Source organism: Ylistrum balloti, unplaced genomic scaffold (genome assembly GCF_031769215.1).
Source record: "Ylistrum balloti isolate Yb309-2 unplaced genomic scaffold, AGI_CSIRO_Ybal_v1 Utg370680, whole genome shotgun sequence".
Classification (NCBI taxonomy): domain Eukaryota; kingdom Metazoa; phylum Mollusca; class Bivalvia; order Pectinida; family Pectinidae; genus Ylistrum; species Ylistrum balloti.
The window spans coordinates 146,726-163,725 of record NW_026782410.1 but is presented as its reverse complement, the minus strand read 5'-3'; the positions used below and the strand labels follow the sequence as shown (position 1 = coordinate 163,725).

Here is a 17,000-nt window from a genome sequence, read left to right as displayed (position 1 = left end):
GGAGGATGGCTTATTGTCATTTCAAGGAAGCTTTCTTTTTGTCATCTCAGAAGACATCTCCCTATCATCTCATTGAGAACGTACTCATGTCTTGTCAGGAGGTTGTCTTCATGTCTTGTCAGAAGCTTGTCTGTTTCTTGTCAGGAGACTGTCTTCTCGTCTTGCCAGGAGGATGTATTCATGTCTTGTCAGAAGCTTGTCTGTTTCTTGTCTGGAGACTGTCTCCTTGTTTTGTAATGAAACTGTATTCTTGTAAGGTCATGGAAACTGTCTCCCAGTCTTGTCTGGAGGCTGTCTCATTGTTTAGACAGGAGGCTGTCCTGTTATGTCAGGAGGCTGTTTGTGTTTTGTCAGAAGGCTGTCTCATTGTCTAGTCAGGAGGCTGTGACCTTATCATGTCGTTTTGTTTTGTCAGGAGGCTGTCTCCCTGTCTGTTCAGGATGCTGTCTGTGTCTTGTAAGGAGGCTGTCTCAGTACTTAGTCAGTAGACTGTCACCTTGTCCTGTCAGGAGAATGCCTCCTTGTCATCTCATCTCAGGGAGGATGTCTACATATCATTTCAGGCTGGCTTTCATTTTGTCATCTCAAAGATCCTATTGTCTTATCATCTCAGGAAGGCTGTCTTGTTATGTCAAGGAGTTCATCTTCTTGTTCTCAGAGAGGCCTTTTTCCAGTCACCTCACAAAGGCTGTCTTATCTTGTCAAAAAGGCTGTCTTGTTATGTCAAGGAGTTCATCTTCTTGTTATGTCAAGAAGGCTGTCAATTTCTTGTCATCTTACAAAGGCTGTCTTTTCTTATGAGGAAGTTTATCATGTCATCTCAGGTGTCAGTCGTCTTGTCACTTCAGGGAGTTAGTCTTCTATGTCATTTAGGTTGTCATATTGTTTCAGAGAGGCTGTCTTTTGTCATTTTAGGGAGGAGGATTTCAGTAATGTTTAATCCTACATAAGGATGACATGTATGGTTTGTGATCTATCAAGTCATGGAGATTTTCAGCATTCTACTGCACTATCAGCATCTCTCAAGGGTGGTGAATTTCTTGTCACCAAAACTTGTCCTGTACTGAAATCAATAGTTTTCAACTACATAAAAGTACAGATTACTGAATAACACCAGAATACTAAATGGATGTCTTTTGAAATTCAGTAAAAACCAACACGGGAAAAGTAATTGTATTGAAATTAAAAAAGAAAAGACAAATTATACATCTCTTTAACTGATTACAAATACAAATTGGCAGACAATCACTAGCCACTGTGGGATGTCAGTTATAGTGATGGTCCATCATTATGTGCATGCATTTTCATTAGTGATATCTGAATAGATTCATGTTTCAATGTCAGGTAGTGATTGGTCATACATTTTAGTGAGACCTCTTTGTCAGGCCAAGATGGGACTCTCTGAAATAACAATCACAGTTACTCTGACAACAAAACGTGTGACATGAACTGTCAAAAATAGGGCACAAACAGATGAACAAAGTGTTAGAACCCATTATAACTCTTCCAGCCAATTTCCGAAACATTTCTCAGGTTCTTGACAAGAATTAGCGCTTGTCAGTTGACTCCAACACGATCATTGGTGTGGACAATATGGCTGCCAGTCATTTTAAATGCATGCTGGGAGGACTGCCATCTAAGCTGACAGAACCAGCCTCAACACATGTAGAGCTCTTCAACAACACTGTACCCTATTGTACACAAGTATAATCTGGTATTGTCTGATTTTCAATTCAGATAACACTACCAATAGTTATATGTTGGCTAGTATTGTTAATGGTGTCATATCATCTCTTCTAACACAACCAATGTAGGTAGAACACAGCTGACCATACCGTAGTACATGAAACGAGGAAATCTGAAATGCTACCCATTGCAATATTTTTCACCTTTTGTTGTCATAATGTCATTTCAATTGTGATGTCACTTGGTGCAAAATATCTTTTTTTGTACATGAGACAAATCTCACATGCTGCCAAGTGTTAGACTTTTCTATCTTTTTCTGTCTATCCAGTACCTCTACCCAATATTTTGCACCAGCAAGGTTGGATTTTGGCTATGAAAGATTGTTATCAATAATTCCATAGAAGTACTAGAGAGCTCTTTCACAAAGTTCTTCTTGGTCTGTTGTTAAGCTCGTCTGTCTTTTGGACTGATCAATAAAAAAAGGCTGACAGGCAACGACCATTGACTGGCAATTGAAGATTATTATCGCTATTTCTTAAGTGGAATTTTCAAACTTCATATGATTATAAGCACAAAGACAAGAATGAAGAAAGGCAGAAAAGATCCAACTTTTAAAAAGTAAAGAAAGAGTAAAGGATGTTGGTCCCCAAGATCCGTCTGAGATCTCATCAAACATTGATGATATAATATACATGTTTTATAAACTTTTTGAAGACCTGTTTTCGTATTTTGGAATGTCTAGATCTGTTATTTATGATTTACAATGCAACATACTTGCAATGTCTATATGCACAGCACTTCTGAATCGTTGTTTGTGTTATAGGCCGAATACTTGATCTGCCAGAAGTTTAGGTATACATCTTTTGGATTTTAGGCTCCTCAGTGTGAGGCATTAATGTACTCCCTAAAAAGATTTTTCTGTCTCTCACAAATCATATAAAATTGTGTACATCAGAAATTCTATTCTATAACTCTCATATTTCTGTCCATTTTAGACAGATCATAAGTCTACGAACACTTATTGATAATTACACAATGAAGCCTAATGTAAAGTCATATGTTTTTGTGGGGCTCAATTTTGTGAGTTTTTTTTTTTTATTTTTTTTAAATGTTTCACAGACACTTGATTTGATGCATAAATAAATCTGAATATGTCCACAGATTTAGAGTACCCACAAAATCAATGAAAGTAAACCAGCCATTAAAATCAATGATAGGCCATTAAATTATTCATTAATTTACCCATCAGTATTTTAAAAATTTTTTTTGAAATTGTAACACAATATCAGTTGACTAGAATCATAACAAAATCACACAAACGTTGGGTCTCGTGTTTTGTGTGTTTGATTTATTTGAGGATGACATCTTGTGACAGCTCACTGACATTCAGGAGATGTTTTCTGCAGATATTTACCATATCGACTCTAAACATATGTCTTTATTGTAGACAATCAACTTTCTTGCTTACAAAAATACCAAAAGCATTTGTCTAGTGTACAGCTGAATGCCTCTAATCCATCCATGGTGGCGTGATGCACTGAATTTAGACTCTTGATATAAAAAAGGAAGTGTCTGGAAATACAGACAGAAGGCCTAGATATAAGTGTTATGACAACGGCTGGACACACAAGGTGTCGACCAGGGAGCATTACAGCACTTGAGGAAGAACCATAAGTCTGAAGCTAATTATATTCTGAATGTTAAACCCCTCATTAAATGCCTGACTTTAATGTGTGCTTGTCTTCCATTGACTGAATAAAGCTATTAAAGGATGTGTTAACACTAAGGTTTTACTAGACTTGTGCTATTTTTGCAGTTGTGTACCTCTCTTTGTTGGCAGTAAATACTCATAACCACATTTTGAATGCTTGGACAATTTTTCAATGGTCAGTCTTGTAATGCTGTATAACCAGAAGCTTTTTCCACTTGCTTGTCCATGGTCCCTTAATTGAACATTCTGTCTGGAGGACTGCAACTGTATACAAAAGTTTCCAGTCTCAAGTCTTATCTTTGGTAAATGTTACAATTATTAGGAAGTGTTTGTTACATACTGACACTCAGGAGTATTATCATGTGATCATTCACATTATTTATTCAGTGAGTGTTCTACATTGCCACTCTATCAAACAAATGGATACACATGTCATTGATGACCTTTGTGCATTATCTTTAAACTTTTTGCATTGTCCAGATAGTATTTTACTCTAAATCTCTGAATCATCTTATTTTTACAATGTTTCCAAACCACAGCTCTATGCAACTTTGATAAGCACGACTTTGACCTTTGTGACTAGTCTAGAGAGTGTTCCAGACCATGGTCTATTCACCCAATAGTGATTAACATGACTCTGACCTTTGTGACAAGTCTAGAGAGTGTTCCAGACTATAGCCAACCCACCCAATAGTGATTAACCTGACTTTGACCTTTGTGACAAGTCCAGAGAGTGTTCTATACCATAGCCAATCCACCCAATAGTGATTAACCTGACTTTGACCTTTGTGACTAGTCTAGAGAGTGTTCTATACCATAGCCAATCCACCCAATAGTGATTAACCTGACTTTGACCTTTGTGACTAGTTTAGAGAGTGTTCTATACCATAGCCAATCCACCCAATAGTGATTAACCTGACTTTGACCTTTGTGACTAGTCTAATGAGTGTTCTATACCATAGCCAATCCACCCAATAGTGATTAACCTGACTTTGACCTTTGTGACTAGTCTAATGAGGTGTGATTAACATGACTACCATAGCCAAGTCCACCCAATAGTGATTAACCTGACTTTGACCTTTGTGACTAGTAGAGAGTGTTCTATACCATAGCCAATCCACCCAATAGTGATTAACCTGACTTTGACCTTTGTGACTAGTCTAGAGAGTGTTCTATACCATAGCCAATCCACCCAATAGTGATTAACCTGACTTTGACCTTTGTGACTAGTCTAGAGAGTGTTCTATACCATAGCCAATCCACCCAATAGTGATTAACCTGACTTTGACCTTTGTAATAGCCATACCATAGCCAATCCACCCAATAGTGATTAACATGACTTTGACCTTTGTGACTAGATCAAAGTCTCTCATTCCAATAACACATCATTAAAAGTCCTGAGACAGTTTCAGACCATATCCATAGTTTCTCCTTCCAGTAGTAACATGTCCTTGATCTTAGTTAAGAGTTCTGTTTTAGATTGTGGAAGTCAAATGTCATAACAAAACTTTTGTGTAATCATAATCATCACAGTGTGTGATGACCATCTTATAAATATACTGTAAAATTTTAGCTTAAATATGGCATCTTCTACATCACTTCTTGTTATGCATTCCACATGATAAACTTTGATAAATGTGTCTGTGACCTTTGAACGTGGTTCTGAGAATACTACTTTTTTAACTTTGTACCAAATATACAGGCATCACACATATGTGAAATATGTTTCATAAGAAATTGTTTAAGCTCAATAGCAAGCAAAGCAATGATTTGACCTTTGACTTCTGGTGATAGTGCTTAGAAGTGACCTTATTGCTTCATAATGCTTCTAAACACACCCTCCAATCAGTAGAAATACTAAATCTAATTAGAGGGCAGATGTATTGATTGGACATCGGATTCCTGTTATTTACACGACATCATGTTAACCTGACTAGATGGTGGAAATTATCCTCCATTTAGAGCCAATTTTTTATAGTCATGGTAAAAGTAAATTGGAGTTAGAACAAGGATAACACATTCCGTTTTTTTTAAATAGAGAGGTACATGTATCAGATTCTGTCAGAAAGACTTCCAAAGCACTTCTCTACAGAACCTTAGAAATGATCAGTTTCTTATATCTTGATTTGGTACGACAAAATATCCCAGCTTAAATGTATAATTAGACTTTGAATTAAATTTTCTCTCTTCAAAACATTTGAAAATCACATTACTTTTTGTTTAAAGAGACTTCTGAATGCAAAAGAAAAATCCTCAGGGCCAAATCCAGGCTTTAGAAACATTCAGACCTGAACTTGTTTTTGAATCCTGGGGCCAGAATTGAGTGTCTTTGAACCTACTAATCATTACATATAAACGCAACACTTAATTGGCAATGTACATTTAATATAAATTACATTGATGTAGAGGATTCAGTGGTCACTCATTTCTCATTATTGCTACCCTATCTCTGTTTTGATGCGGGTTGTGTATTGATACCATTAGGTGTATCAGCCCCATGTCTTTGTAACCACCACTATAGAACTGCATGATCTGTTGGGATGTTGAGTCTCCGTCTCTCATAAATACCCCGTATTGTCACTATAATCTGTATTCTAGTTACATTTTATGAAATGGACAACAGTGCATGAAACTTTTTTCAAGCATGCCATCCCAGTTAAAGATTCAGTTTATCTTCCAGCAATCTGTCTTCCTGAAGAAATTGAAATCTGTTGGGATGTGATACTAATTACATGTATAATCACATGATCACAGGGACAAGGAAGTGAATAAAACACATTTTACCACTGTGTCACACCAATTTCAATTAAAGCTGAACTATTGTGTTTTTGCCTTCATAAAAGCTAAAAAGAACAATTGAAATTTGAGCTTTCTGTATTTATTCTGCAATAAGCCCATTATCGAAGGACATTCCAACAACAGTGATTCTGTACTTGTGGTCTAAACTCTGGTAGGGTCTTGTTACCAAGACCAGGTTTTTAGCAGAATTATAAGGGTAAATATTTATTTCCCATTATCCATCCTGAGATTGAATTCAGTTTGTGTACGTGTAGTATGATATCATTTCACTATACCAAAATCATAAAAATTCACTCATTGTCATGTTGCAGATGCCAGTTTGACTACATAGAGATTCACTATGTGAATGATGAAGGCTTTAAATCAGAAGCTGGGCGTTTTTGTGGCAGCGACACACCTGAAGAATTTGTGTCATTACAACCCAAAATGGAAATTGTCTTCAAGTCAGATTCCACCAAAGAACAGAATGGCTTCATAGCTCACTATGAGTTTCTTGGTGACAGTAAGTATACATCTAATGGATATTCTAAGGTGACTTGCTAGATTCTGACATTTTAGCTAGCTTTGTTATTGTCTGGATGGAACAATCAAAGGAGATAATGTCAAAAAAGGTATGGGAAATTTAAAACTCAACATGGTTAATTAAAGTGACGGAAGATAAAAATCTGAACATGGTTAATTATGGTAAAGAGATTGAGTAAGGAAGTTTTAATCTGGAAATGCTTGATAATTGTTCATAGCTGATTGCTGGTAATGTGGAGAGGATGCTCTGAACAGGGGGTGTTGATGGGATTGGGCACTTCTAAGATTGACTTTGGTAAGCAATGACTAATGACACAAGAAATGCATCCAGGGAGAGGAAAAAGATTGATAAAAAGTATAGGTTTTATCTGTAAGGACATCAAATAAGAATATTTTGATTAAGACGGCATTCCAATGTCTACCACAATTGTTGGTTAATGATGTAGTTTAACAGCAGGCTGTACAAGTCTTTTCTGCTTGGATGGGTAATTGTCGTTTTCATGAAACTCTAGCTGACCTCCATTTTGTAAATGGTTATTGGATGTTGATCCTCCTGGAGAGGGAGATATGGGGCTAGATATTGATGGGATCATGCAGGCTTCCTTCTAGACACACTGATTCCAGTGATTGACCACCACACCACCCACAGGCCTTCGTCCTAGTACACAAATCACCAACCAACCTTACTGCATCATCATTTTGAATGAATTTATAGTGTATGATATGTTTTTTTATATTTTTTGGTGTTTTGTCTTTATTTCTGCTTATTACTCAAAGAAATATTAATAATAAGCAAGTGCACTGAAAATGCTTTTGTTTTAAATTGTGACATGTGAACAGATATGTGTTTACAAATGGTATATGACGTGCCTGTTAGACTTTAAAGTGTCATTAATTAAACTATGAATTGACAGTATAGTTAGAATTTGTAGACATTGGATGACATGCTCACCATTTTGTTATTGGTATTTATTTAGACTGTTTACTGCAGCATTTTGTCTAGATTTATGTTCTAACAATGTATTCCTGGAGTCTTGCTTTAATAATTAAACTGAACTCTGACCTCTGAACACTGGATCAGTTGTGCTCTAACAACATGCTGGACTGCGACCTCTGAACTCTGGATCAGTTGTGCTCTAACAACATGCTGGACTGTGACCTCTGAACTCTGGATCAGTTGTACTCTAATATGCTGGACTGTGACCTCTGAAATCTGGATCAGTTGTACACTAACAACATGCTGGACTGTGACCTCTGAACTCTGGATCAGCCCTGTGCTAACAAATAAAATGGGTTCTCACCTCCTAGATTTGGAGTCTTACTCTAACAATAACTCACTCTTACCACTGCAGCAATGCTTAAACAAACTGGATTCTCAACTCTCTACTAATGCTGCATGCTCAAATAATATGGGCTCTATCCTTTGAGTTTTAAAGATCCAGGCTCTTACTAGCTCACCTTGAGTCAAAATGTCCAATTTCCACTTAAAGAATGAGGCAAGGGTCACGAATTTGTATTAATAAACACCTCAAGCAATGATATAGCAGCAGCCATGACTATACACTAGAGTCAATAGCAGTATGTTGTTCAACTCTGGTATAGGTGACTGAAAAAAAAGTTTTCTTCAAATGGTAACAAAAAATATCCAGACTATTGTGGAATATTATTATGAAAGTTAAAAGGCCTCTCCTTTCCAAAAAAAAAAGGACTTCAGGAACCGAATTACAGGACTGGTGAGTACAATTAATGTCAGGGAAATCCATTACCAAACATCCCTGTCTGGATTGTGGGTTTTCTGAACTATCAGCAGCTGGATTATCATGGGTCCACTGTATATAAAGATAACTTAATAGCAATGTTTGTTTCCTGTAAATGTCAGCTAGCTAGGTTACACAAAAAACCAATATTACATTTTATAGGTATAACAATATTTGTGTGTTTCAGACTGGCAGCCATTTGGTCCTTCCACTATAGGCTGTGGACCTGGTTACTTAACAGGGACTTCTGGGGTGATCAATTCGCCAAACTATCCAGCACTCTTTCCCACCTTAAGCCGCTGTTCATGGATCATCAAGGTCAAGGACACACACAAGATCTTGCTCCAGATTGTTGACATGGAAATCTCCAGTAGTAGTAGGTTTATTTGTAATGTTAGAAATATTGACATGAATTATACAAGTGAAATATATTAAAACAAGGATCTGAATTAGTATCACCATAGAATTGTAAAAAGTAATCTATAATTTATAGACAACAGCAGAATCCGGAGATTTAACCATAGCAACATTATTAACCTTGATCTACTTTGTGACACAGTTAAGGTAATAAAAGTGATGCTACCATGGTAACCAAACATTACTTCATAAAAATTAAGACTCTAATCATACTTTTCTGGAATTCCTGAGCTAATTGCTACTGCATGGTAGTCAAACATCTAGCTATGATATATTTTGTGTAAAATATTAAATTGCTTGCATCTCTACAGCAACAGTCCTTGTTGTATTTCAGTATATCCCTATAGTAAGTCTTGAGGATTAGACTTTAAAACTCTTTCAAAGGAAAGGAAATATATCAGCTCTCTTCTGATATTGCGTATTGCTTTTGCAGAAACGCATGCTGCCGTGGCACGCAAAACGCATGTACATGTCATTTGATTAATTCTCAGTATAAGTGCAACTCTGCAGTAGTGTCTAATTTTAAAGCTGAAAGGGAAGAACCTGGTGCTTAAGCCAATCTAATGAACTACACACTCTGTCACTATGCTTATATTTGGGATACACTCAACTGTTTTAGGTCTTTAAATTTTGGCATCTGACATTTTATAGACAATTCTTGTTGGAGAAGTAGTTGACATTTTTCAAGTTTAGGGTGTGTTGCTAGATTTGGAAATAGAATCATTAGACAGAAAATGTTCCATTTTCAGAAATTCTTGTAATGGTGGTGGATATCTCTTCATTAAGTGTCAATGTCAGTGTGTCACTGTGCTACTTAGAGATAATGAGCTGCCCAGGTTACAAGTACCGTAAATAAACAAATAAATGATTGTTAGGCTGCAGCTCTACATTTACCTATACATTGCATCAAAGTATTGCACATTTTATGAATAAGAGCATCATGTACATTCTCTTTCAGGAAGGTTTCATAGAAATACAGCAACATATTTCTTCATTAAATTCATCGAAATTGTAACACACTCAGGAGGAAGCAGGTGGAGTGAAATAATAGTGACTGCAGGCCTAAAGTAATTGATATAGGAGATATGTGGTGTTAGGTTCATACTGAATACATAGAAATGTGCGAAATATGTCAAGTGGGAGTAATTATTGACACTGAAAGATGTGGGGATTATGTGGAGTAGGGGAAATATTGACTACAAGAAAGGTGTAAGGGATATGTGGAGTAGGGGTTATATTGACTACCTGGAAGGTGTAAGGGATATGTGGAGGTGTAAGGGATATGTGGAGGTGTAAGGGATATGTGGAGTAGGGGTTATATTGACTACAAGGAAGGTGTAAGGGATATGTGGAGGTGTAAGGGATATGTGGAGGTGTAAGGGATATGTGGAGTAGGGGTTATATTGACTACCAGGAAGGTGTAAGGGATATGTGGAGGTGTAAGGGATATGTGGAGTAGGGGTTATATTGACTACCAGGAAGGTGTAAGGGATATGTGGAGGTGTAAGGGATATGTGGAGTAGGGGTTATATTGACTACCAGGAAGGTGTAAGGGATATGTGGAGGTGTAAGGGATATGTGGAGTAGGGGTTATATTGACTACCAGGAAGGTGTAAGGGATATGTGGAGGTGTAAGGGATATGTGGAGTAGGGGTTATATTGACTACCAGGAAGGTGTAAGGGATATGTGGAGTAGGATTATATTGAGTTATATTATATGGAGTATTTTTATAAATCTCTAGTATTTGAAGATTAGATGTTGGTTTTCCATAATAATAATGTTAATAATGTCTGCATGTAGTACTCAATAATTTTTTAAAAAGTCTCTTTCATAGCATGTTTTTTTTTTCAATATTTGATCGTTTAATAAAATTATTTATGACAGTAGTTTTTTAATTGAAATCTGAATAACACGTATCAAAAATGTCATTATAGATAGGCTTTAAAATAAGTACTCTGTAAGTCACTCTGCCATTATGGCTCAGAGTCTTAATACTTGTTTCAAACTTAACATTGATTGGTGATAGTGTTTTGTTCTGTACAGGGATGTATAGATCCCAAACTATTTGTTCATTTTTCTATGAAAACAGGAATATGACTTATATATTTGACCTTTTTTTAAGAGTGTTACCAGTTTTCATATTTTTTCAGTGTACTTCATGAGATATAAGTTACTGGTACTGTTTTCTTTTCAGAAAGTGATTCAAATTTTACACGATTAACTTCTGTTTCATGTGATCCATCAATTAGCTTGAAGCTTGATCTATGCAGTGTGTGGTCATTTCTATATCAATATATTCATTTCCTCCATTTGTAGAATTTCAAGATTACATTATGTGCTTGTGGCGTGATGATTCTACAAATTGAAAACTTGGCTTCATTAGCAGATGTGAATTTGTCATTTGTCAGAAAAGATTTGCTTCATTTGTCTCTGTTCAACCTTGAATGGACATGTACTGTTGCCATGGTCATGCTTTAATTACTAACATGATTTTCAACGATATCTCATTTTTGTTGACTACATATTCATTCATCTTTCTTCATTATAACGATAAGCTTTTTTAAGTGTTTAATTAGTGACTTTACATCCATTAAATTTGGTGACTTGGAACTGCTAATATCTCTTAACGTGTCTAAATGAAATTCTGTGAAACAGACTTTGACAAATTAGTTACAGAGTGGACTGGTTCAAGAAGTCAACAAACACAGATCATGTCCCTCAGAGGTCATAGGTTACCTATTACTGGTTCTAAAGGTCAAGATAGGAAGATGTCACCCAGAGGTCACAGCTAGGATAATTAATTACTAGTTCTTAAGATCCAAATACATGGATGTACTTCAGGGGTCATAGGGTACTTAATTACTGACTCTAAAGGTGAAGCATCATTAATTACAGAAAACAGCAAATGTGTTAATTGAAGTCAAGCTGAGGAACGGTTTATGGATTCTTAAAACCAAATCCCCAGGCAAATTTAAGATGTGTTATCTCCAGAAACATGCGAGACAATAAAATAACAGAATAGCACTGCTAGAAATTTGCTGATGTCATATTGTGTCAGGTTTTATATTAATCTCCGTAAAGATGATAAAAAGGAAGTGAAATGTTGCTGGAATACTGTGTTGGTACTGGAATGATATTTAATTTATATTCCGGGTTTATATGAGCTACTTTGTCCATCCATATATATATATCAGTTGTGTTAACAATTGATAGTTTCAGACATTAGTGACCTGTAAATGTTATGCGGACAGAGACTTAAATTGAGAACAAACTTCAATATTTCAATAAAATATTACCTAACTGTCCTGTTACTTGATAGTTGATAGTATAAGGATATCCAGAGTTTAACTTGAAATGACATTCTTCAGGCCAATTCTAAATACTTATGTATTTAGGATACTAAGCTGTTCAATGCTATATAATGAGTGAAATGTTATTTTGAATTTTCATGATTGCCTGTCAAATATGATTTAACAAATTATTGCAGAAAAATTGCTTGTCAAATTCTCTCAGAAAAAAGTTGTTGCCTATAATTATCATATAATTTGATGTTCCTCATAAGCTACAGTGACCTATTTAACTTGAAACTAGCTTGATTAATTGACCTTGGCCTTGATTAGTTGACCTTGGCCTTTCTTTGACCTGACTTTGACATTTTGTGTATGAATGCTGGTGGGAGGCACTGCCCAGGCATTGACTCTGCAGATTTCTTGTTTCTAGGCTCCTGCACAGATGCATTCCTTTTGTTCTTCAACGGGTTTGCCATCCCAGGAATGTATCCTGAAGAACGCTTCTGCGACACCCTGGAAAATGTCCCATTAGTTAAACGAGAGTTCTTGTCCACATCATCCAGAGTCGTTATCAGGTAGGGGGCCATGTTATACTGACAATTTGTACATGTTCTACATAGTTTGACCTCCTTTTGTCTTATTTGTAATGATGTATTGTTTCTCTTTAAACATCTATCTTTGCTGTTTACAGAATTGTTAAACTCCTGTCTGGGGAGTGTTAGCGAGACTATAAAGGCAGAGATGGAAGGTGTTACAATATGTAACATTAGGATGGCTATCATTGTAAAGGAATAAATCTAGACCATAGAACTACTCCCTAATTCCATTTCAGATTTAAAAGTTTAATTTATTTCAGAACATTCACCATTAAAAATACAATAACTAGAAATCATGGTTTCCTTGCCACAATTTTTGTGATTTATGAAGTAATTCCATTGAAGTTGGTGACAGTAATCTTTGGTTACTAAAAGCTTTGGGTTAGCACTATACATCCACTTAATGTTCTTCCATGGATTTCGGGGGTTTCAACCTGGATAAAAAGGCAATTTTGAATGGCAGATGAGGATGGTTAAATGTGGTATTACCATTAATTGCACCCATTGTAAACATTTTACTGACTCTGATTTTGTTTGCTGCATTAGGCTTACTTAGCAGATTTTAACTTTGACTTTAAACCAAAATGTGGGTTTTTGTTAAGAGTTCATGTTGCCTGCAGCATTCAAAACTGCAGTAGGAATAATTCTTTGTGTCAGTGCCATTAATCTTAGGGTTTAGAGGGCTTAAAGATAGATAACTATATTTGGCAGGATAGTCTAGAGAACAAATTTACAGGATATATCTTTTTAGTGATTTCTGCAGTTGTTTGGACAACTGTTGATATATACAAATGAATGTAAACTTTGGTAAAGGATGTTATGTAACATTTTGTCAATAATCTATAAAATCCATAAATTGAAATTCAGTATTTTAATTCAAGGACAATATTTTCAAAGTTTCCTATGAGTCTTTGCTTAGCATTGTAAGCATTAAACTTAAGAAATACCTGTATCATCTAATAGGGTTGAGATAACTTTGTTCAAGTCACACAGAGGTGATTGGTTATCTTTATCTCAGATTGTTTCTTCTGAAAAATACTGGAAATTGTTTTCATCAAGTTTATACCAGCTGGCACATCAGGTCATCAACAATATTGTCTACCAATATACAAAAAATTGATGATGTCCAATATTGACGTGATTAATCATCACGAAGTGATGATACAACCCTGACATAAAATGTGATATGAATGTGTTCTGTTGTCTGTTTCTTGAGCAAAAACATATTTTTACCCCAGAAATATCCACACAGAGTTCAGTCAGGGTAACATGTATCTCCACTTTCTGGTTCATGCTATTTTGTTTGTAACATTTCAAGGTTAGTGAGGCTCATTGACTTTATTGGTGATGGTCATCTGGGCTTCATATACAAATGAGAAATCTACCAAATCATGGTTAGATACTGTCATGTATTATTTGTATTGACTGATTGAATGCTTACAAGGAAATGGAGCATAAAAAGGATCCCTTACTTAAGGTGAGGACAGAGAAATATCTGTTCCTTGGTAGATAATTCACTGTCATCCCTAAAGGTAGAAAATATCCCAAGCAAAACTGGGTGTCTGCAACTGGGAAGTAGAATTTATACACTCTCTAATTTCCTTGTACTCTTTAGTCTTTGTCTTACTTTACTTTTGTATTGTTTCTATGGCACCTGATCATTGTCAGAATGACAGAATAAAATATCATGGTCCTGTGTCTACGCTAAAATATTCCATTGTGATAATAGTGCTTCAGAAACTAAGGTGATTCCATCATGTGACCACACTGATCCCATGCTGGTAAGGAAATGTTTCATTCCCAGAAGTAATCATTGCATATAAAATCAAACACAGATTACCCAATGGACAGATTAACTTAAATTTTTGTCAATATATCAGATTATAATGTCTGTTCCTCAGGTTTGAGTCTGGACCCTCCAGCTCTGCAAGGAAAACAGGATTTAAATTGATTTGGACAGCAGTATCCCTTGTCAAGCCAGGTCAGTGATCAGACATGCTAAATTATCATAGGTTCACATAGATTTATATGTAAGGTTCAGTATAATCTACATCATCTTAAAAGGTCAGGCATCAGAAATATCAGGAATCTTCAAGGTAACAGATCAGAAATATTAGATTTACAAAGATAGAGAATTCTAGGTCAGTACAATAGAAATATTAGATTTACAAGGATAGAGAATTCTAGGTCAGTACAATAGAGATATTAGGTTTACAAGGATACAGAATTCTAGGTCAGTACAATAGAGATATTAGGTTTACAAGGATACAGAATTCTAGGTCAGTACAATAGAGATATTAGATTTACAAGGATAGAGAATTCTAGGTCAGTACAACAGAAATATTAGGTTTACAAGGATACAGAATTCTAGGTCAGTACAATAGAAATATTAGATTTACAAGGATACAGAATTCTAGGTCAGTACAATAGAAATATTAGGTTAACAAGGATACAGAATTCTAGGTCAGTACAATAGAAATATTAGATTTACAAGGACACAGAATTCTAGGTCAGTACAATAGAAATATTAGGTTAACAAGGATACAGAATTCTAGGTCAGTACAATAGAAATATTAGATTTACAAGCATACAGAATTCTAGGTCAGTACAATAGAAATATTAGGTTAACAAGGATACAGAATTCTAGGTTTGTAAAATTACATCATGTTTTAGTGGCAATAGTGTTGTTTCTTTTATACTTTATAACTACATGACCTGTCTTTTATTTCTACATTATATCAGTTCATTTTCCACAGCCACAATGATGTTAGTTATGTAGAATATCAATATTTGTAATAAAGAATATATAATGGAACTGTTTGACTTGTGTTCTATTCTTAATCTTATTTTAGCAGGTGATTGCCATGGTTTCATGTGTTCTGGGAATGACAAGTGTTCTGATCGGTCCTCCTGTAGGAAATACTGTATAGATCAGTCACTGAGGTGTGACGGCAACCCTAACTGTGGTGAGGTGGATACCAGTGATGAAGACAAGTGTATGTATCAAATAACAACAACGCTTACAAGTTCATGTAACCCCATCCTCATCCGACAATACCCCCAACCCCTCCCCCTCCAAAAGGTCACCACAATATCATATGACCTCATGTTACCTCATCTCACAGTATAACCTATTAAAGGTCATATGACCTCATCTAATAGTAACTCATTCTAGGACTTGTAGATCTTATCTTAAAGTAGCCCTGAAGGTGAAACCCGGACAAGGTTACATAAATGCAATTAGCAGTAACTCTCACAAAGTCTTAACCTACACAAGGCCATGTCATGTGACAGTAACTCTACAAGCCCGCATGACTTAATCTGACAGCTAGTGACCTCACAAATCAGGTCTTACTGTACACACCACCAGATCATGTGACCTTACCTAACAGTCACCCTCACAAGTTGACAACCCACACAAGATCATATTTCCTCATTTCAAAGTTTACCTAGAAGACCTCATTAATGATGGGATCATCGATGTAATTATTTATATGTTGTAGGCCTCAGTAAAGTGTTGTGGATCACCATGTATGCAGTCTTGCCCTGTATCCTGATAGTAGCATCAATTGTGTTGATAGTCTTCTGCTACAAACGCCAACGCCGGAAGAAGCTGTACATTGAGAAGAAAGAGGCCCAAAGGAATGAACAAACTCACTGGGTTTCTCCACATATAAGAAGTATGGAACAAAGTCCAAACCCTGGCCGATCTACTACCATGTTGACAACTTCATTTGTATCTGCCAAACCTTTCACAGACATAGATTATAAAGACAATCCCGTTATTAAAGAAAACTTTGAAAATTCTAATAAAAGTGATAATTTATCGAATACAGTTAGCTCCGTGGAAAACACACCAAAAAAGATCATCAACAATAAAAAAAGTGCGGAGGTTGAAGAGAAAGAGATTGTTGTGCCCTCTATAGACAATAAAAAGGGATATAATAATGAAGAACCTCATGTTCAGTTTGAAATGGATACAATTCCAAACTTTAGAACACACCAGAAACGATCATCGTACCATCTTATGCAAGAACTGAATCTAGGAGAGAGTGAGATCATGATAGCTAAGATTTGACAGCTATTTACTACTAGGTTTGTTTCTGTAAAATATCTGTGCTGTGGTCACATGATGAACTTTCCATCATTTTGGTTCATTTATGAGGCAACTTGTTATACCTGTCCATGTTTTTATTTCAGACTTTATATGTGATATGACTA

General features: G+C 35.8%; 1 protein-coding gene across 1 annotated transcript in view; it reads left to right on the top strand.

Annotated features, from left to right (window-relative positions):
* The window catches only part of LOC132557497 (tolloid-like protein 2), a gene marked incomplete at its 5' end in the record, with an annotated part of 88,971 nt that extends 71,971 nt beyond the window's left edge, over positions 1-17,000 (top strand). Inside the window, 6 exons of the mRNA XM_060221987.1 lie at positions 6,508-6,698; positions 8,663-8,851; positions 12,614-12,758; positions 14,681-14,760; positions 15,632-15,775; positions 16,283-17,000. Coding sequence (XP_060077970.1) covers positions 6,508-6,698; positions 8,663-8,851; positions 12,614-12,758; positions 14,681-14,760; positions 15,632-15,775; positions 16,283-16,857 — 1,324 coding nt within the window. The remainder of the gene's footprint in view (positions 1-6,507; positions 6,699-8,662; positions 8,852-12,613; positions 12,759-14,680; positions 14,761-15,631; positions 15,776-16,282) is intronic.